General features: G+C 38.4%; 1 protein-coding gene across 2 annotated transcripts in view; it reads right to left on the bottom strand.

Moving 5' to 3' along the window:
• Nucleotides 1-21,605, bottom strand: part of LOC100600277 (amphiphysin) — a 251,099-nt gene that overhangs the window by 63,727 nt on the left and 165,767 nt on the right. For both annotated transcript variants that reach the window (XM_003268961.2, XM_030797024.1), the window contains exons 10-11: nucleotides 20,488-20,626; nucleotides 18,761-18,889 (exon numbers count right to left, since the gene is read on the bottom strand). In XM_003268961.2, coding sequence (XP_003269009.1) covers nucleotides 18,761-18,889; nucleotides 20,488-20,626 — 268 coding nt within the window. The remainder of the gene's footprint in view (nucleotides 1-18,760; nucleotides 18,890-20,487; nucleotides 20,627-21,605) is intronic.

Below are 21,605 nucleotides of genomic sequence, written 5' to 3'. Positions count from 1 at the left end.
CAGCTGGAAAAAACTGTCACTGAATCACTTCTGCCTTCAACTAATTTAAAAACATTCAAGCCACATAAAGTATGGTCTCTGACTACACTGGAATTAAATTGGAAATTGTTAACAGAATGGTCTCTAGAAAATCCACAAATATTTTAATCATCCAGAATGATCTCTGCAAAATCCACAAATAATAGTCTTCTAAATACCTAATGAGTCAAAAAAGAAATCAAAGTGGAAATTGGAAACCTGAATGGAAATGAAAACAATATATCAAAATGTATGGGATGCTGCTAAAGCAGTACTTACGGGAAAATTTATAGCACTAAACTCCCATATAGGAAAACAAAAAGGTCTGAAATTATTAACCTCACCTTCTTTTTACCCAGAATACTAGAAAAAAACAGAAACAGAGCAATAAAACCCAAAGTAGAAACTGGATATACAGATTAGAGTGGAAATCAGTGAAACAGAAAACAAAAGACAGAGTGAGAACAAGAAAAAGAGAGAATCAATAAGACCACAAGCTAGTTATTTGAGATGATCAATAAAATTAATCAACATTTAGCCAGTCTAATTGGGGTAAAAAAGAGAGAGAGAGAGAACAAGGATGCAGATTACCAATATTAGAAATGAGAGGGGGGAGCATCATCATAGATATTAGAGATATCAAAAAATAATAATTAAGAAATATGATGAACCACTTTATTCCAAATACATTTGACAACTTAGATGAAATGGACAGATTTCATGAGAAACACAAACTACAAATACAAAAATCTCACTCAAGAAAAATAGATACCCTGAACTGCTCTATATCTATTATATAGAAATATATCAAAACAAAAGAAAACACAACAAAACAGAGCCCAGATGAGTTCTCTGATGAATTCTACCAAATCTTTAAGCAACAAATAATACCAACACAAACTTAACCAGCACATTGGAGGGGAGCAAGTGATTTTCAGTTCAATTCATTCAATACCATTACCCTGATATTAAATCATAAAAACCCTTTTCTTAAAAAAAAAAAACCTATAAACTAATATTCCACATGAACAGGAATGTAAAAATTCTAGACCGAGCTTTAGCAAGCTGACTAAAAGATATATAGATAAAAAGGATAACATACCATCACCAATGGGGTTCATCCTAGGACTTCATGGTTGGTTTACCATTGGAAAACCAATAAGTATAATTCACTATATTAACAATCTATCAAGAAAACTCATATGATCATCTTAACAGATGCAGCAGAGCACTCGAGAAAATCCACATTAATTCCTGTTTAAAACTCTTTAAGTAGGAATAAAAGGCTACTTCCTCAATCTGATAAAAGCCATCTAATGAAACCTACAAGTAACAAACAGCATGTTTAAAAGTGAAATACTACATGCTCTTCCTCTAAGATCAAGACAAGGATGACTGCTTTACTACTTTTACTCAATATTATTCTGGTGGTACAAGAATGAAATAAGGTAGGAAAAATAAATAAAAGGCACCGAGATTGCAAAGAGAGAAGTAAACTTTCTTTATTCATAAAAGATATGATAATATATATAGAAAAATCCAATGAAATCTACAAAAAAGCTATAGAAACTAATAATTCGGTTTAGCAAAGCTGCAGATACAGCATCAATATACAAAAATCAGTTGTACTTATAGACAATAGTGTGAACAACCAGAAAAAACAAATTTAAAAACATGATTTATAATAACAATATAAAATACTTAGGGATAAATCCAACAAAACGTGTAATGTCTGTACATTGCAAACTGTAAAACATGGCAGAGAGAAATTAGAGAAGACCATTAATAAAGGGAGAGATATACTGTGTCTATGCATCAGATGACTCAGATATCATTGATCTATAGACTCGGTGCAACATGATTCAATATCTCTACTGCTTTGAATAGTATTTCCCCCCACCCCCCAAATTTCATGCCTATCTGGAACCCGTTAAGTGTGTCCTTAACTGACAACAGGGTCTGAACCAATGTAATAAAATAAAGATTTTGATTAGAGTGGGTCCTAGTCCAATGACTGGTGGCCCTGTAAGAAGAGGAAAATTTGGATATGTAGACACAAGGAGAATGCCACAGAGCATTCCAATATTAGAAATGAGAGAGGGGAGCATCATCATAGATATTAGAGATATCAAATTTTCCCACACAGGGAAAATGCCATGTGATGACCAAGGTGCATATTGGAGTATTGGAGTGATGTATCTGCAATTCAAGGAATCCCAAGGACTTTCAGCAACCACCAGAGGCTAGGAGAGAAGAAAGGATTGATTCTCCCCTAGAGCCTTCAGAGAGAGCATGTCCCTACTGACACCTTGATCTCAGATATCTAGCAGCAAAAACTGTTAGAGAATTTTTTTTTGGGGGGGGGTTTGTATTTAAGCCACTCAGTTGTGGTACAGCAGCCCAGGAAATAATACAATATCAACTTACAGTTGATTCTGAAGTTCATATGGAAATTCGAAGGACCTAGAATAGCCAAAACAACTCTGAAAAAGAACAAAGTTGAAAGACTAACCCTACTGACGCTGATTTCAAGATATTATAAAATGACAATAATCAATATAGCATGCTACTGGCACAAAGGTAAGCAAAAAGATCAATGGATAATCACATGGTCCAGAAATATATCCATATATATATATATACATATGGTATATACATATATATTAGATAGATAGATAATTAGTTGTCTAATTTTCCACAAAGGTACAACTAATTTTCCACAAAGGTACAAAGGCAATTTAGTAGAGTAAGAATACTTTTCAACAATGGAATATTCATTTCTAAAGAAATAAATTCCAACACACACTTTGTACCACATAAAAAAATTAACTCCAAATTGGTCACAGGCCTAAATGTAACACCTGAAAATAAAACTTCTAAAAAATATTAAGAGAAAACCTTGCAATTTTTATCTTAGGTTAGGCAAAGACCTTTTAGATGTTACATGAAATATATAATCCATAAAAAATGGATAAATTGGATTTCATCAAATAAAAAATTTCTACTCTTCAAATTACACTGCCAAGAGAATGAAAAGAAAGCCACACACTGGAAGAAAGTATTTGCAAATCTTATCTAATGAGGGACTTGTATACAGAATGGATAAAGAGGTCCCAAAACTCAGTTAAAAAATAAATACATGAGCAAAAGTTTTTAACAGGCACTTCACCAAAGATGATCTATGGGTGTTAAATAAGTACATGAAAAAATACTTAACACCACTAGTCATTTCAGAAACGCAAATTAAATCAAAATGAAATACCACTATCACTTACTAGAATAGCTAAAATTAAAAATACTAACTGATATGGTTTGGATTTGTGTCCCCACTCAAATCTCATGTCAACTTGTTATCCCAGTGTTAGAGGTAGGGCCTGGTGGGAGGTGACTGGATCATGGGGGTGGAGTTTTCATGAATGGTTTAGCACCATCCCCCCTTGGTACTGTACAGTGAGTGAGTGTCAAGAGATCTGGTTGTTTAAAAGTGTGTTACACCTCCCTCCTCTTTCTCTCTTCCTCCTGCTCCTGCCATGTTAGACACCTGCTCTTGCTTTGCCTTTGCCATGAATAAAAGCTCCCTGAGGACTCCCCAGAAGCAAATGCTGCCATGCTTCCTGTAAAGCCTGCAGAACCATAAGCCAATTAAATCTCTTTTCTTTATAAATTACCCAGTCTCAGGTATTTCTTTATAGCCATGTGAGAATGGCCTAATACACTAACCATGCCAAGTGTTGGCAAAGATGTGGAAGAACTAGAACTCTTATGCGATGCTGATGAAAATATAAAATGGTACAAACACTTCAGAAAATCTGTCAATCTTGTAAAAAATTAAATTTATTCCTAACATATGATCTAGCTAGTTTATCCCTAGGTATTCACCCAAGAGAAATGAAAGCATGCATGCACACAAATATTTGTATACAAGTGCTTATGGTGCCTTTATTTATAATAGTCAAAAATTGGAAACAACTCAAACATCCATCAGATAACTTGTGATATATCCATACAATGGAATACTACTCAATAAGAAGGAATGAAGTACTGATATGTGCTACAACATTAATGAATTTCGTAATCCAAAAACTATGCTTTCTGATACTATATGATTCCATTTATATAAAATTCTAGAAAATGTAAACTAATGTATAGCAACAGAAAGATGAGTGTTTGCCTAGAGATGCTGGCGCCAATGGGGAGGAGCAAGAGAAATTAAAAAGTGGCTCAGAAAACTTCTAAACTTCTTGGGGTGACATATATTCATTATCTTGATTCTGGTAATGGTTTAATAGTATATATGTATGTGCAAACTCATCAAATATGTGCATATGTAAATATGTACAGTTTATTGTAGATCAATCACACATCAATAGAGCTTACTAATAACATTAAAAAGAATCTAATAGTGGGAGATGGGTTAAACCTACCATAGCACATTCTCTTAGCACAGTGCTCTGCTGCTATTTAAAATAATAAAATAAATACTAAATTGACATGGAAATACTTTTGTTATATTTTTACTAAAAATCATAAATTAAAAATCTGACATAGAATGATCACATTTCCAAAAATATACATTTTGGTTACTTTTTTTTTTTTTTTTTTTTTGAGACAGAGTTTCACTCTTGTTGCCCAGGTTGGAGTACAGTGGTGCGATCTTGGCTCACTGCAACCTCCACCTCCTGGGTTCAAGCGATTCTCCTGCCTCCGCCTCCCAAGTAGCTGGGATTACAGGCATGCGCCACCATGCCCAGCCAATTTTGTATTTTTAGTAGAGACAGAATTTCTCCATGTTAGCCAGGCTGGTCTTGAACTCCCGATCTCAGGTGATCCGCCCACCTTAGCCTCCCAAAGTGCTGGGATTACAGGCATGAGCCACCACGCCCGGCCACATTTCAGTTACTATTTAAATGGAAAAAAGTGGCATTTTACACACAAAATTAGTAAAAGTGAGTTTTCCTGGGGAATAGACTTTTACTTTTAAAGTCTTACTTTTTGCTTCTCTGTAATTTACTATTTTTTTACATTAACTATGCATCCTTTTGGGCATTATTTTTATAAGCATATCAGGTAAAAGAGATTTCAATATTTAACTATAGCCATAAAACATTTAGTAGTGATGCATCTGTAGGTAGTTTGCAAGTATTTGATTGACCCAGAAATCTAGCCTCCAGAGCATACACACATTTTCTGAGGATCTTAACCTTTAGAATTTGAATAAAACGTATAAAATCTGTAAACATCTCAAAAAAACCACTTAGAAGTAAAACATGTAGTCTCTAAACCATCCTCATGGCTGCATGCAAACAGACAGATAAACGCACATGCACACACGCACACCCATACACAAAAGTTCTTTAATCATAACACAGTATTATAGTAAGCCAGATTACCATGAGGGCATAGAGATTTTCATCTTTTCATCTTCTAGAGATTTTCATCTTTTATTCTTTCATTAAACATATTTTGAAAACCTTTACAATATCCTAAGTATTGTGCTAGACACTGGTGACTTCCCAATGAGGCAAAAGAGGTGGAGTAGGAAGCTTAAGACAGAGAGGTTAAATAAAATCTTTAGGAACAAGGCCAATCAGAAGTTATCTTTTATGTAATAGAAATACCTTTCACGTAAAAGTCACAATTTACAATTTCTAACAGTGAGTAAAATTTTAGCATTTCATCAACAATTACAATGAAGCAGTGGCCTAGGAAAGTTTACCTTCGTGGTTAGAAGCTTATAACAAGATTGCTCCAGATGGGTACATTACAGTTAATGTGAGTCATATAGCACATGGACAGGGTTCAAGTGCTTTCTATTGCAGTCTTAGAATGGAAAATCTTTCAGTCATTTAAAATGATGTTGCCAAGTATTTGTTCCACAAAGTTTATTGTAGTATACTAGTCCTTCCTTATTTGGAGGAGTTATGTTCCAAGATCCCCAGGGGATGCCTGAAACCACAAATGGTACAGATAGTACTGAACCCTATACACACTATGTTTTTTCCTATACATACATACCTATGATAAGGTTGAAGTTATCAATTAGGCATAGTAAGAGATTGACGACAATAGCTAATAGTAAAATAGAACAATGATAACAATATACTGCAATAAAGGTGAATGTAGTGTGAATGTGAATATGGTCTCTCGCTCGCTCGCTCTCTCCAAATATCTTCCTGTTATGTAGTATTTTTGGATGATGGTTGACCATGGGTAACTGAAACCATGGAAAGTGAAACTGTGGATAAGGGGAGACTGCTGTACAGAGAATTAAAAGGATAGTATAATGCAGATCCCTTTACTCACAATCTAGACCTATTGATTGTTCTCTCACATTTGCTTTATGTGCATACCTATATTTACATAATCCTGAATTGCTCTAGGAATGAGTTAACACACAATAAACTAGACCTTCTAGGAAATTGTTTTCCTACTTCGTTTTGTTTTGACTTTGTTTTTTATTAGAACAAGTTGGTAGGCTGCAAAATCATTCCTAGTGTAGCATGTGGGTTTTGTTCATTGCTTTTACGTATATTATGACTAATAGTATAAAGGCTGACAGTCAGGAGAATAGAGTCAGCAAGGAAGAGGGATAGGGCCTATGCTTATAATGAGGTTCTACTCTGACTGGTGGAAAGACAGATGGCTAAACTGGTTGAGTAAAGGCCCTCCTACCACTATATCACAGTATTTACCAATAATGTACTGATAGGTAACAACCTGAAGAACTTTGCTAATATCAAAACTCAAACAAATTCTAGAGAACCTGCATCCTGGATACTAAGGATAGAAAGAGTGATATCGATTTGTTCATTTACTGAATGCCTGGTACTGCTCTCTTTCGGGTGCTTACAATGCTGTCACACACAGCCTACAGCATTCTGCTTTCCACTCCTGCACTAGAAGAGGCATGGTTCAGCAGAAAGACGGCAGGTTTGCTCTTCTAGAAAGTAGGACTAATGACATGTAAATCACAGGATTGATGTTAAGGTTAAACTGAATGAGACCTTGCAGAAAGATATTTAGTAGCTTTCCCTGTTCTGTAGACAGAAAAAGCCTAGGTACTGTTAGCAGCTCTGGAGTCAGAACCTTGAAAGACAGTGAAGCCTAACGAGCCAATGATTTTAAAACATTTTCAGAATACCAGATGATACATAAACTGCACTGCCTGGTTACTCCTGCTCAAGGAATGGAACAATGATGGTAATCCACCAGGGCAATGAACTGACTAAATTTGGGCTGGAAATGCACTGTGTAGTTTTTCTTCCTTCTAATTTTCATCTCACTAATTCTTTCTGTCTTAAAATAATGTTAACGTGTTTACTTTGAAAAATAGCAAGGGAAAGAAGAGGCAGCTGGTCCAGAAATATGTTATGCTGAAAAGCCAGTGTGGTATTTAGAACCAGGTTACAGATACCCAGTAAGTGAGAGATGCATATGTTCATAACTGCAGGCTGGCCTCTCAGGATTACATGGGTGAAAAAACCATTTCATGGACTGATTCTGCATGTTGAATTCTATTTCAGTTCAATTGGCTAGGGAAAACAGCATGATTTAATGAACTTAAAAAGTAAGATGCAGTATTAGGCTGGAAAACAGAGACATAAGAGTAGAAAAGCCAATGGTGCTCAATTGGTCCCAACACTCAGGATTGAAAGGCTGTGAGCATGGTAGGCATTCCCATGGGGTGATGAGCAGGGCTTGGAGAAATAAGCTTGGATGTTCAAGGGATAATTCCTCTGCATTTGTAAAGTGGAAATCTTTGATCAGAGAAAATATGCAATATTTTAGTTTGGGAAAGATTTAGGAAAAATAGTTGGGGGTATCTGCTATGAAAAATTCCTGAGACAGGCAATATTTTCTTCCTCTCTGCCACTGGACACAAAGATAGAGTCCCTGGCAAAGAGGGACCCTGCCCCAAGCCCTGAATCTAAGGGGACCCTCATGCTTTTCAGCACCTTTCTTAAAGTTTCCTAAGTCTTCCTCTGGCAGAAGGAACCAGCTGCAGCTGCAGTGCCATCTGGTCAGGGCATCCTGAGCCTGTACCAGGACTGGGCTTTGGTTGCCATATCTCCTCTTCCGAGCACTCCCCAACCCTACTCCATGTGTACAGTCGATTATATGCTTCTGGGACTCTGGGACTCCTATCCACAAAGGTGTTGTGAGCATGAAGATGGGGCCTGTTTCCAGGAGGGTGAGTGGTGAGATGGTGAGATTGTTCTTTTTGGTCAGCTTGGCATTTCACTTATAGAAACCCCTGAGACTGGTCATCAGAATATTGCTGATAAGCTTATTTCAAGTGACTCCAACTTTTTATATGGAACAGGTCCCCAGCAAAAAATATTTGCTCAGGGCCATAACCCTAAAGGGAGGGTAAACACTGGATTTAAAATCAAGTCATCAAGCTAGAATAAAAGCCAATCCAAAATACTTTCTTTTTTTCTGAGACAGGGTCTTGCTGTCACCTAGGCTGGAATGCAGTACTGTGATCATAGCTCACTGTAACCTTGACCTCCTGGGCTCAAGAGATCCACCTGCCTCTCAGCCTTCTGAGCAGCTGGAACTACAGACACATACTGCCGTGCCCAGCTACTTTTTGTTTTTTTTGTAGAGACAGCGTCTCACTGTGTTGCCTAGGCTGGTCCCAAACACCTGACCTCAAGCAATCCTCCTGCCTTGGCCTCCCAAAGTGTTGAGATTACAGATGTGAGCCACCATGCCTGGCCCCAAAACATTTCCTGAGTACAAGAATTGAAAAAGAGAGAGAAATAACCTTGCATATACACACATACATATGTATGTGTATATACATATATACACACACATACACATATATACATGTATATATATACACACATATATATACATGTATATATGTGTATATATATATATATATACGCACATACATGATTGCTTTATTTTTTGCCTTGATCTCTTGTTAGAATCATATTTATATGGAATAGATTTGATTTCCAGGGACAAAATATCTTCTAAATCTTTATTTCTTAAAGTGTTATATCAAATACCCATTTCCTAGGAAAGCACATTTTGGGGGGTGAAGGAGAGACTGTCTAAGAAATTCTGCCCTAAACAAAGTTGAATGGAACTTTGTTACAGAACTTTTCAGAGCCTTAATCCTGCCAATGTAAACTGTGAAAAATCAAAAGGGATGTAGCCCCCCAGTCTCATGTAAACAGAGACTCCCTTTTTAAAGCATCTAATGATACTAGTTTTCCTCAAAAACATGCTTTGGAAAATGCTGTTTTAAAAGAATAATGTAGGGACACAAACACACAGAGGGAGGGAAAGAAAAAGAGAGAGAGAGAGAATAGATTTCTAAGTTCTTAGGACGGAAAAATCGGGAACAATTTTTTGGACCTTTGGAAGATCCATTTTTGTAAACACAGAACCAGAAAAGCAAGATAAACCATTGGGTCATAACCATGGGGCATCTCCCTACAAGCAGATAAGGACATTTACCAGAGAAAAATCTATGCTACATTTAAAGTTTGGGCCATTAGAGGGCTCTCCAGACCTAATGGATTTCTGTCTTCAATCCCAGGACACACTCAGGAGAGAATCATCACCGTGATGGTGCTTGGTGGAGGAGACATACAAATCCATCCGAGACTGGGTACATTTCAGTCATTACATTTTGAGCTTCTGGGCAGGATTAACGCAAATGCTTTTCTTCCCCCATTAAGTGCATGATAAAAATAGCAAGCTGGGTACATAGATCAATCTTCTAAATGTAAATGACTCATTTAAAAAATTAATATTAAAATAAATGTAGACAGATCATCCTATATTGTTATATGTGTCAGAGAAAACCTTTTCAGGTATGTCTAAGTTGTCTAGTTTTCAATGCTCTACTTCCTTGCAGTTAGCTTCTCATTTTTCTCAGGTATTGCTATTTATTCTCTTTTATCTGTAGATTGTCAAACACATTATTGTCTGGATGATACAGTTCATTCACTTATAATATGTAGCTCGACCTACAATCTGATCAACACATCTAATGTTATAAGCACACATGTGTATGTGTATGTGTCCAATCACCCTAAATATGGAAGACTTTGAGTCACACTAGTTTTGAAGGGAGCAGTTATGAATGGTCAATCATAGCACACACTTGACTCAGCTGGGTATTTCCCTGGAAGAAATCTATTAATTCACTGTGGTGCTTTGTTAACGGTCACTGATTTGTGCCATGTGGAATCCTGATAGCTTTAAACAGTGGCTCCCACAGTGTGGTGCCAACACCAGCAGCATCAGCAGCATTTTCCTAAGAAATGCAGATTCCTGACCTCATCCCAAACCTGCCAAATCAGAAACTGCTGGATGGGCTGAAGTAACACAAAATGGCTATTTATATCTACAGAGGAATAAGCCACTGAAGAAACTGCCAAGATGCTTCAGGAAGAGACAGCATCTGTATATTTTTAATTAAAGCCAGATTATGTCACTCAATAAACCAGAAAGCAGACAGAAATATAAATCCCTGTTTCGCTTCCTCTTTTGACATCTTGACATGAGACAAATGGTCATTTAGTCCATGGAAACACTCCAAGTCATACTCTATGGTCCAGCTGCTAGAGCCATGTTGCTTTTCAGATTTAGAAAAATGGCAGAAACCCCTTTCTGACTCCTCCCCAGATTAGAAGAAAACAATACAAATAAGGCTGTGCCCCCGAAAATGCACTCCTATAATGTCTCTGGTGCTTAGTTCTTCCAAAATTGCCTGGAAGACTGAAGGATGTGACACACAGCCAGTGAGATATAAGAGGTATTGATGGAGAGACGCTGAAAGCTCCCAAATTCCTTTCCCAGCAGCCTTCGGGTTATGCATAAAGCACTAGCAAAGCCTAGGCAAGTGGATCCAGGAATAGCGTCCTCACAGGAGCTGCAGCTGGAACATGCTTCTGTTTGGAAAGGTACTTCCTCTGCCCCAGTTCTTGACTTTTCCCATCACTCTCACTCAACGGTACCAGCAAAAGCTAATGCTCTTTTAAGTACTTAGGGGACTCTCCCAGCATCTGTAATTTTCAAAAGTGCTTTGATTCTTTTTCCCCCCACCATGAAGTGTCCTTACCTATGAGCCAGCAAATTACAAATAAAAACATTTAAAAAGAAAGAACACTTCTGAACCTCATCTTTACTTCACAGTGAGTCTGCATGTCATGTTGTCTCTACTTCAGTTGCCTTGTCTACCAAATGGGGATGTCCTCGGCTAAGCACACAAGGCTTCTAGGTGACCAAAGTCTCTATTTGTGATGGAACTGAGAGGATGCCCTTGGAGGGTCCAGGTCAAAGCAACTGAGTAAGGGTATTGTTGCTTAAAACACTCCCAGTTTGAAAATTCATGTAGCGAACAAAGAGAATGAAGCTGGGCAGTAGCAAATGCAAAGGGACCATACAACTTTGGAAATTAGAATTGCTCAAGTTTGTCCCAGGACAACTGGCAGATGCTGGGTAAGATCCTTTGGCGCTAAGACAGCTATCCCTGGTGGCATCTCGGTATCCACAGACATACAATCTGGCCATGCACCGATAAACACCATTCTCAAAGGAACTGCTAAATCACATCTCAAGCCCCAGTTAATTTTATCAAACTCAGCATCTTATGCATACAACAGAAGCAAGAAAACAATAGCTCAAAGCATTTTGCCTATTGATAAGTGTGCTTGAAGAGGATGAAAAATCATGATTTGCCACTGCACTGTGTCTGAGTTTTTATTTTCTGAGGTCCCTATTATTATCAGTACACCATCTCCGCTATTATTAATATGATGTGATTATAATCGGGATATTATGCATAGTGTAGTTATTGATGTGCTCAGTAATTATAGTACTGCATTAGCACCTCTTGTAAAATGTAAATATTATTCCAGACCCTGAGAACACTGAGAAGAAATAGTATCGCCATGACTTCTGTATGGTCTTTTACTCGTAGAAAAAAGAGATGGTTTCAGTGACATTAGAGGCAGCTCTGGAAGTCATGATAATTCTCGAGTCAATTAAAAAAAAAAACAAAAAACACAGCCACTACCAGGAACAGGCCTGCAAGTAGCTGCGGTGGGATATGTGAACCCATGTATATTCAAAATCAGTAGGAACACCGACTTTCATTTGCCAATTCATGTAAATAATACGCCCCGTTGAAGGACAAAAGACTTAAAATTATTCACCTCTTTCAATTTCATTTCCTCTCTCTACTAAGAATCAATATAAAAGCAATAATAGAAGACATAAACATGAAATAACATATAAAGAGATGCTTACTGAAGTGCTGGTGAAGCAACAAAAAGTTGGAAGCAACTTGTGGCCAATAATCAGGGGTTGGTACAACCAACTGAGAGAATACTATGGGCAAATATGTATTTGCAAAGACAATATAATGACATGAAAATATGCTCAATAAAATTAAGTAGAAAGGTCAGAAATACATGATAGTACATCTCAATTTTATAGTGCAAAATTGATATATACTCAGTGATTTGGGAAGACCAAAAGAAGACAGACCAAAGGGCACTAGTGGTCATGTCAGAGTGGTATGATTTAAGTGATTATTAAAATTCTTTTTTTTTTTTGAGATGGAGTTTTTGCTCTTGTTGCCCAGGCTGGAGTGCAACGGCACAATCTTGGCTCACCGCAACCTCTGCCTCCCACCTCCTCCTGCCTCAGCCTTCCGAGTAGCTGGGATTACAGGCATAAGCCACCATGCCCGGCTAATTTTTGTATTTTTAGTAGCAACAGGGTTTCCCCATGTTGGTCAGGCTTGTCTCGAACTCCCGACCTCAGGTGATCTGTCCTCCTTGGCCTCCCAAAATGCTGGGATTACAGGTGTGAGCCACTGCGCCCGGCCTACAGTTATTTATTCTGGGAGATTCTCAAGATGGCTGACTAAAGAAAACTAGCACATGCCTCTTCCACAGAGCAGAAGCAAAATAGCAAGTAGATATTCACACCGTGAATAGATCCCCTAAGAGAGAACACTGGGATTCAACAGAGAAGTGATGGGAAGCACTGAAAGCAAGCAAGGAGAGGGCAGCAAGGCTTTCCTCAGCTGGGATCCAGGAGAAGCTCCCAGACATGAGGAAAAGATAAGTGAGAATCCCCAAGACTCCACATACCCACCACCATCTTTTTACAACCCTAGCTATGGGAGAACCCCTCAAGTGATGTGGGCTTCAAGATTTACATGGGTAGCTGCCTAGGGACCACACAGAGACATTGTTCCAGAGAGAGAACTCACAAGGAGCCCCATAGGCAACCATGTCCTGAGTGGCTGCAGCTTGTAGGCATTCTGAGCTAAGCCCCCAAAAAGACTGCATTCTGTTCTGGGGCGGATACTGCCACTGTCATGGCCAGGCCAAGAAGGGAGAGGAGAGGCCTCACACTTTCATGTAGTGCTAGGAGAAATCCTATGCACCTCTGAGGGCTGCTGTGGAACCAAGAAATGAGAAAACTGCACTCCCCACAGACCCACAGCTACTTGCCTATACTACACCACCTTAGAGGGGCCCCACCTTCCCCAGTGGCAGTGGGTGCCATTCTGAGAGCCTAGCTTCCAAAGGTCTGCATCCCTCCCTGGGGCCAAGGCTGATGCTACTGCTGCTACCACTGGGCCAAAGAGGGAGAGGGGAAGCCAGGCACTTTCAGACACTTTGTGGACAAATCCCACTGCTGCTGCTGCAGGCTGCAGTGGGACCAAGGCACAAGGAAACTACGTGTCCCACAGCTACCTCCCACCATGAGAGGCTTTGACCTCCCTAATAGCAGGTCCGCAGGGCAGTGTGGTGCCTCCTACACCTGAACATTTTGTCAGCAGGCTGGAAACCACCCTACCTAGCCTGTCACAACCAGTGTCAATGTAGCTTGACCTCAGGACAAGCTACTGGATCCATCTTGTCACCCCAGTGCTTCAGCATGCTGTTCAGGGGCCTGGAAATCTCCCAGCCCAGTCTACCACTGTTGGCACCTGAATATTCCTCCTGGGTCTGAGATTGGGCCAGCCCAAACTGCCAAAGCTACCACAGGTGGCACCCACCAGAATGCACCACCAGCAGGCCAAGGGACTGGCACACCCAACCTGTCGTAGCTATCACCAACACCAGAGTGGACCACTTGGGTTCCCGTGGGTTACTCCACCACCGCTACTGACATCACGCACATCACAGCAGCTGCCCAGAGATTTGAGAACCTGACCACACACTCATCCTACTGCTGCCACTACCAATATCTGAGCAAGCCACCTGGAGCCCAGGAATCACCCTGTCTGGACTCACTAACACTGGAGCTAGTGTAACCCACATTGGAGCCAAGCACAAGCAATGCTTAGCCTACCACTGCCTCCACTGGGGCCCAAAGACTGGTCAACCTGGCATCCTTGTCCTCAGCAAAACTTTACTCTGGCTCCCTGCTAGCAAATGCACCCTAAGTCATTGAGGAAATCACAAGTACAACTGACACTATTTACAGCCTAATGAATCATACAAAGATCACACTACTACATGTGGCCAAAATCAAAGCCAAAATGTCTGACCCAACCAACAACATATATACATCTTCAGAGAAAAGCCCTCCCCTACAAAAACCAATTTCAAAGAATTGAAAGAAGCAACCAGATTGGAAATTGGAAGTCATACCAGATGCACAGATATCAACACAATGAAACAGAACCATAAAACAGCAAGGAAATATGACACTTCCAAAGAAACAAGATAAAGAATTCAAAACATTGCTTTTAAAGAAGCTCAGTGAGATACAAGAAAATTTTGAAAAACAAAGAAATCAGAAAAACATTTTAGGATATGAATGAAAAATTTACCAAAGAGACATTTTTTAAAAGAACCAAATAGAAATTCTGGAACTGAAGAATTTATTGACTGAAATACAAAACACACTTGGAAGCTTCAACCAGAGACTAGATCAAACAAAAGAAAGCATCTCAGAACTTTAAGACAGGTCTTTGAAATAACCCAACGAGACAAAAATAAATAAAAAAGAATGGACAAAGCCTTCCTGACATTTGGGACAATATAATGCAATGAAATATTTGAATTATTGGTGTCCTTGAGGGCCAAGAGAGAACAAATGGGCCAGAAAATCTATTTAATGAAGTATTAGATTGAAAACATCCCAAGTCTAGCAAGAGACCTAGCCATCCAGATATAGGAAGCCCAAATATCCTTAAACAGATACAATGCAAAAAGGTCTTCTCAATGCTATATTACAGTCAAACTATGTACTAAGGCAAAAATAAAAGAATACTAAGAATGGCAAGAGAAAAGCATCTGTTTATTTATTTAGTCAGTTTATCTTTTAATTTAATCTGTTTTCTTTCAAGGCTATTACTAATATGTGAGGTTTTGTGACTGTCATAATGTTAATTGTTTTCTGGTCATTTTGTATGTGTGTGTGTGTGTGTGTGTATGTATATGTCACATATATATGTCATACAATGACATATATGTCATCATGGTTTGGTAGTATATTGCAGTAGTACCACTTGAGTCATTTCTCTTCCTCGTTTGTGTGTTTGGTCTCACAAAAAGATTGTGGAGGGATGGAGGGAGGTGGGCAAAGGTAAAATACTACCTACTGGGGACTATGTTCACTATTGAGGTGATGAGATCATTAGAAGCTCAAACCTCAGCATCACGCAATGTCTCCATGCTACAAAACTCCACATGTATCCCCTGAATCTATAATAAAATAAAAATAAAGAAGTCTCCCAACAAACAGAAGCCTAGAATTAGTTGAATTCACAGCCCAACCCTATCAATACCAGTCCTCCTGAAACTATTCCAAAAAATTGAAGTGGAAAGAACTCTGCCTAACTCATTCTACAAGGCCAGCACTATCTTAATACCAAAACCAAACAAAAACACAACAACAAAAAGAAAACTATAGGCAAATATTCATGATAAACATAAATGCAAAAATCCTTAACAAAATACTAGCAAACCAAATCCAACAGCACATCAAACAGATGACACACCACGACCAAGTGGGATTTATATCAGGGATCTAAGGATAGTTTAACTTATGCAAAACAATAAACCTAATACATCACATCAACAGAATTAAGCACAAATCTACATGATTATCTCAATAGATAGAGAAAAAGCATTTGATAAAATTCAACACTGCTTCATGATGAAAACTCTCAATCAACTAGGAAATAGAAGGAACTGACCTCAAAATAACAAAGGCCATATATGACAAAAGCACAGGTAGCATCATAGTGAATGGGGGAAAATCTGAAAGCCTTTCTTCTATGAACAAGATAAGGATGCCCACTTTCACCTCTCCCATTCCATATAGCACTGGAAGTACCAGCCAGAGCAATCAGGCAAGATAAAGAAATAAAAGGCATTCAAATTGGATAACCAGAAGCCAAATTGTTCCTCTTTGCTGATAGTATGACCTTATAGCTAGAAAAAATGAAAGAATCCACCAAAAAAACCTCCTAAATTTGACAAATAAGTTCAGTAAAGTTGCAGGATATATAAAAAAAACAACATACAAAAATCGGTAGCATTTCTGTACACCAATAAAGAGCCAGAAGGGAAAGAAATCAATATGGCAATACCATTTACAACAGCTACAACAAAATAAAATACCTAGGAACAAATTTAGCCAAGGAAGTGAAAGATCTGTATGAGGAAAACTACAAAATACTGATGAAAGAAAATTAAAAGGACAAGGATCAGAAAAATTAATATTGTAAAAATAACCATAATGCCCAAAGCAATCTATAGATACAATGCAACGCCTACCAAAATACCAACAACATTTTCAGCAGAATTAGAGAAAATCATAAAATTTGTATGAAACCAAAAAAAGAGCCAAAATAGCCAAAGCAATTCTGAGCTAAAAGAACAAAGCTGGAGGCATCACATTACCTGACTTCTAAACATATTACAAGTCTATAGTAACCAAAACAGCATGACATTGGTATAAAAATAGACACATAGACCAATGGAACAAAATACAGAGCCCAGTAATAAATCCACATTTTGACAGCCAACTGATTTTCGATAAAGGTATCAAGAACATATACTGGGGAAAGGACACCTTCTTCAATAAATAGTGCTGGGAAAATTGGATGTCCATATGCAGAAAAGTGAAACTGGATCCCTGTCTCTCCTGATATATAAAAACCAACTTAAGATGAATTAAAGGCTTAAACATAAGACCCAAAACGATAAAACAACTAGAAAAGGACATAGGGAAACACCTCAAGACATCAGTTTAAGGAAAATTGCATGGATAAGACTTCAAAAGCACAGATAACTATAATAATAGAAAAATTGAGGCTATATTAAACTAAATGGCATCTGCACACAAAGAAAACAATAAATAGGGTGAAGAGACAACATGTTGAATGGGAGAAAATATTTACAGACAGACATTCAACAAGGGAACAATATTCAGAATATACAAGGAACTCAACTCAATAATTAAAAAAAAAATCCCATGAAAAAGTGGGCTAAGGATATAAATAGACACTTCTCAAAAGAAAATATACAAATGGCCAACAGATATACAAAAACATGCTTAGCATCACTAAGTATCAGGGAAATCCAAATCAAAACCAAATTGAGATGTCATCGTACCCCAGTTAGAATGGCTATTATTAAAGAACAAAACATAACAGATGCTGGCAAGGATGTGGAGAAAAAGGAACTCTTATACAATGTTGGTGGGAATAGAATTGGTACAACTAGTACAGAAAACAGTAGGGAGATTCCTCAAAAAAAACTAAAAATAGAACTACCATAAGATCCAGCAATCCCATTATTGGGTACTTATCCAAAAGAAAAGAAATGTGTATATCAAAGGAATACCTGCACTTGCATGGTTATCACAGCACTATTGATAAGAGTAAAGATAGAGAATCAAACTAAGTGTCCATTGATGGGCAAATGGATATAGAAAATGTGGTATAGACACACAATGGAATACTACTGACCCAAAAAAGAATGAAATAATATCGTTTGCAATAACATGGATGGATCTGGAGGTCATTATGTTAAGTGAAATAAGCCAGGCACAGAAAAGACAGATGCCACATATTACTAATATATGAGAGCTTAGAAACAATCGATCTCATAGAGATAGAGGATAGAATAATAGGTACCAGAGGCTGAGAAGGATGTGTGGGTGGAAGGAGGAGATAAAGGGAGGTTGGTTAGTGGATGCAAACATACAGTTAGATTGAACAAATAAGCCCCAACATTCAATAGCAGATTAGGGTGACTGTAGTCAGCAACAATGTATTAGGTATTTCAAAGTAGCTAGAAGAGATGACTTGAAATGTTACCGATGCAAAGAAATGATAAATGCTCAAGGTGATAGATATCCCAAATACCCTAACTCGATCATTCCACATCCTATGCATGTAACAAATACATGTGTCCCATAAATATGTAAAATATTTGGTATCAATAAAACAATTTTAAAAAATAAGATAAATTATTCATTTTATACTTTTCAATATTTTTCCAAATTTCTATATGTATACACTACCCTTAATTAAAAAAAAAGACAATTTTCAAATACCGTACATCTCCCATTTAAGAATGCTTCAGACTAACCAAGTAATTAAAACAAGCCTGAATGACAATTAAAATTATATTGTTGGTTCTGGCACCGCCACTTTCTTTAGGGCTAGCCCCTGAGAGTCCTTCCACCCTGGGACTTTCATGGACATACCAGCCCTGCACCAGGCACTTACCTGGGAAGGTGTTGTCACACTGATTTCTGGAACAAAGTTGTCCTCAAAGAAACTGATGATGTTCTCCTGCTGCAGTTCCTTCGTCGGGGTGACTTTAGGTAGAGGTGGGACAGGAGGCCCTTTCCTTGTCTAGGAAGCATTAAATACAAACATTAGTCCAGTCAAAGACAATGTGTCAGCCATGAAGAAAGGTCACAGGAACAGAGCTACATGGACAGATTGAGCTCTGATTGAAACTTATATCTGCATAGAGCAGCAAGCCTATCTGATACAGGTAAAGAATGCTGTCTGCTTGTGAGGCTCTCTGAGCCCTGATAAGCCATGGTTCAAGGGAAAAACAAAACTGAGGCTATAAGAGTCCATTCATCTCAACTCAAGTACAATACACAGAGCTGTAGGGCCACGTACATATACTTTAAAGGTTAAACTAGGGCAATACCCTCTTCTGAACTAAACTGAAAATAATTTCTCATTTTGGAAATAAATTAAAATTTCAAAACTAAAGCAGCTTTTCATTTGAATTGGTGAGACCAACTATAGGCAGCTTACATTTCACTTTCCATTCAAGGATTTTGAAAAGTAGAAAACTTTAAAGGTCTGTTTAATACATGTTATCTTCCTAAGACTTTCCTTAGTTCAACTACATATAGATGGTCCTCAACTTACAGTGGTTCAATCTATGATTTTTTCGGACTTTAGGAAAGTGTAAAAGCAATAGGCATTCAGCAGAAAGTGTGAAGATACTCTCTCATGAGGCGGGGCGGTGGCAGTGAACCACACTTCCCAGTTAGCCCTGTGATCATGAGGGTAAATGACTGCTATTATGTTCTACAGTGTACTATAATCAGTAAATTACACAAGATATTCAACACAGTTATAAAATAGGCTTTGTGTTAGATAACTTTGTCTAACTGTAGGCTAATGTTAAGTGTTCTCGGCACGTTTAAGGTAGGCTGGGCTAAGTCATGATGCTCAATAGGTTAGGTGTATTTAACGCATTTTAACTTGTAATATTTTCTACTTACGATGGGTTTATCAGGACACAACCCCTTCGTAAGGCAAGAAAGGGGTTGTGTCCCCTTGTACTGGACTGTGCCCCAGTCCAATACAAGAAAGCTTGAACTGGACTGGGGACTATAAGTTTTTCTACAGAAATTTCATTTTCACCCAACATAGGGAGAATAAAGGTGGTAGTTTCTCTCTACAGTTACCTTTGCCCAGCCCTTATTGTTTCTCTTCAATTATTTCTTCAATTCAATTTTATTAAGTGGTCACTTGTATGCAAGTGTGTGTACTAAAAAATGTCCAGGTATACCAAAAAATGTGAGATGACATATAAACATAACTGCTTTTCTTGGCAGTACTTGCCAACTCTAAACCACCAGGAGAGGGAAGGTTTCATGCAGAGGTAGGATTTAAATGGAGCATTGAAAGAAAATAGTTTTGTAGCAAGAGATAGGAGAAGAGAGAGTGCGCTAGCCTGAGCATGCTGAGAACGTGGTAAGAAGTCCCAAAAAACTTGAATATAGGGCATGTGAGGAAATATCAAGTCAAATAAGAAAAGCAGGTGGATACCTTCATGACAATCACAATGCCTAAAGCCTCACATCTCAGTCTCCCTAACTGGAAACTTCTCTTGAAGCCCCGGCACTGTGGGATTATCCTAGATGGGGCCACCTTCACCTCATCATGAGCTCTATCCCCCAATATATTTGACCTCTTCCTACCTGTGAAGGTGACCGAGGCCGTGCTGGTGCGGGAGACACAGGTGCTAATGTATGATTTGGACTTGCTGTCGGGCTCGGGAGGGGTGAAGGCTCCTCAGGCGGTGATGGTGTCTTTGCAATGCGGAGAGGACCCGAATCACTAGAGGAACACAGGGCATTGGGCAAGGGGCCTTCTCAAGAACAGTATTCATCTGATCAGGGGTTTTCCATCTCAGAGAAACCCAGAAGCCTAACAGGTACTGTTTGTTCTCCTGCTCTCCTCTTCCAGGTTAATTCTGGTTAATTGCAACAGTGATGGTGATAACTGGTACCATTTATTTGCACTACAGAGACCTCATTCATATATTATCTCTTGTCTTCACAGTAGCCATGTTTTATTGCCCCCACTTTACAAGTAGTAAAGTGGGGCATAGATAGGTTAAAAATAAAAACTCTAAAATCACCCAGCAATTTAGTGAATCTGAATTCAGGTCTTAGTAATGCAAGCCCTCTGTTCTTTCAAAGAAGCTCCGCAAGAATCTTCCAAACATAAGCTGAATTGATTTTACTCATTTCACTTTCTATTTACAAGAGAATCTTGCCATGTCACAATCTATAAAAAACTATGAAAATTGTAACTTTTATATTAAAAGGTAGCCTTAGGATAGTGTTAGTAAGGACTTTGTAGAAGTGCTTTCTAATAATATTTGGAAATAAACTCACTAATTATTTCTCTTTCTAGACCTTATAAATAACTACTCAACTCAGGCATCTTGAAATGTGCAACAAAATCAGACAAGATTCAGTTTCATTTACTAAGAACCCACCATGTTCCCGGCATACAGCCAGACGGTCGGGAACAGCCCAAATGTGATGACTAAGAAGCACTTGGGACACATCCTACTCTCTAAGAATTTCTAAAGTCTACAGCTCGAAGAAACAGAGTCTGTACCCCAAAATAAAAGAGCATGTACACAGCAGCATGGTCTGAGGAAACTGGGTCCTTTAGCGAGAACACAGACATGCCACATGATTGGGGTCATATGCCAGCAATCATGGCCTCAGACGGAAACATAGCCCCAATCTAAGCTTAATAGAGATGCCACCGAGCTCACTCACCACCGCATTCTGCAGAGGAA

This window comes from Nomascus leucogenys, chromosome 17 (assembly GCF_006542625.1).
Source record: "Nomascus leucogenys isolate Asia chromosome 17, Asia_NLE_v1, whole genome shotgun sequence".
Classification (NCBI taxonomy): Eukaryota; Metazoa; Chordata; class Mammalia; order Primates; family Hylobatidae; genus Nomascus; species Nomascus leucogenys.
The sequence above is the reverse complement of the archived record's forward strand: the minus strand, read 5'-3'. Positions and strand labels throughout refer to the sequence as shown.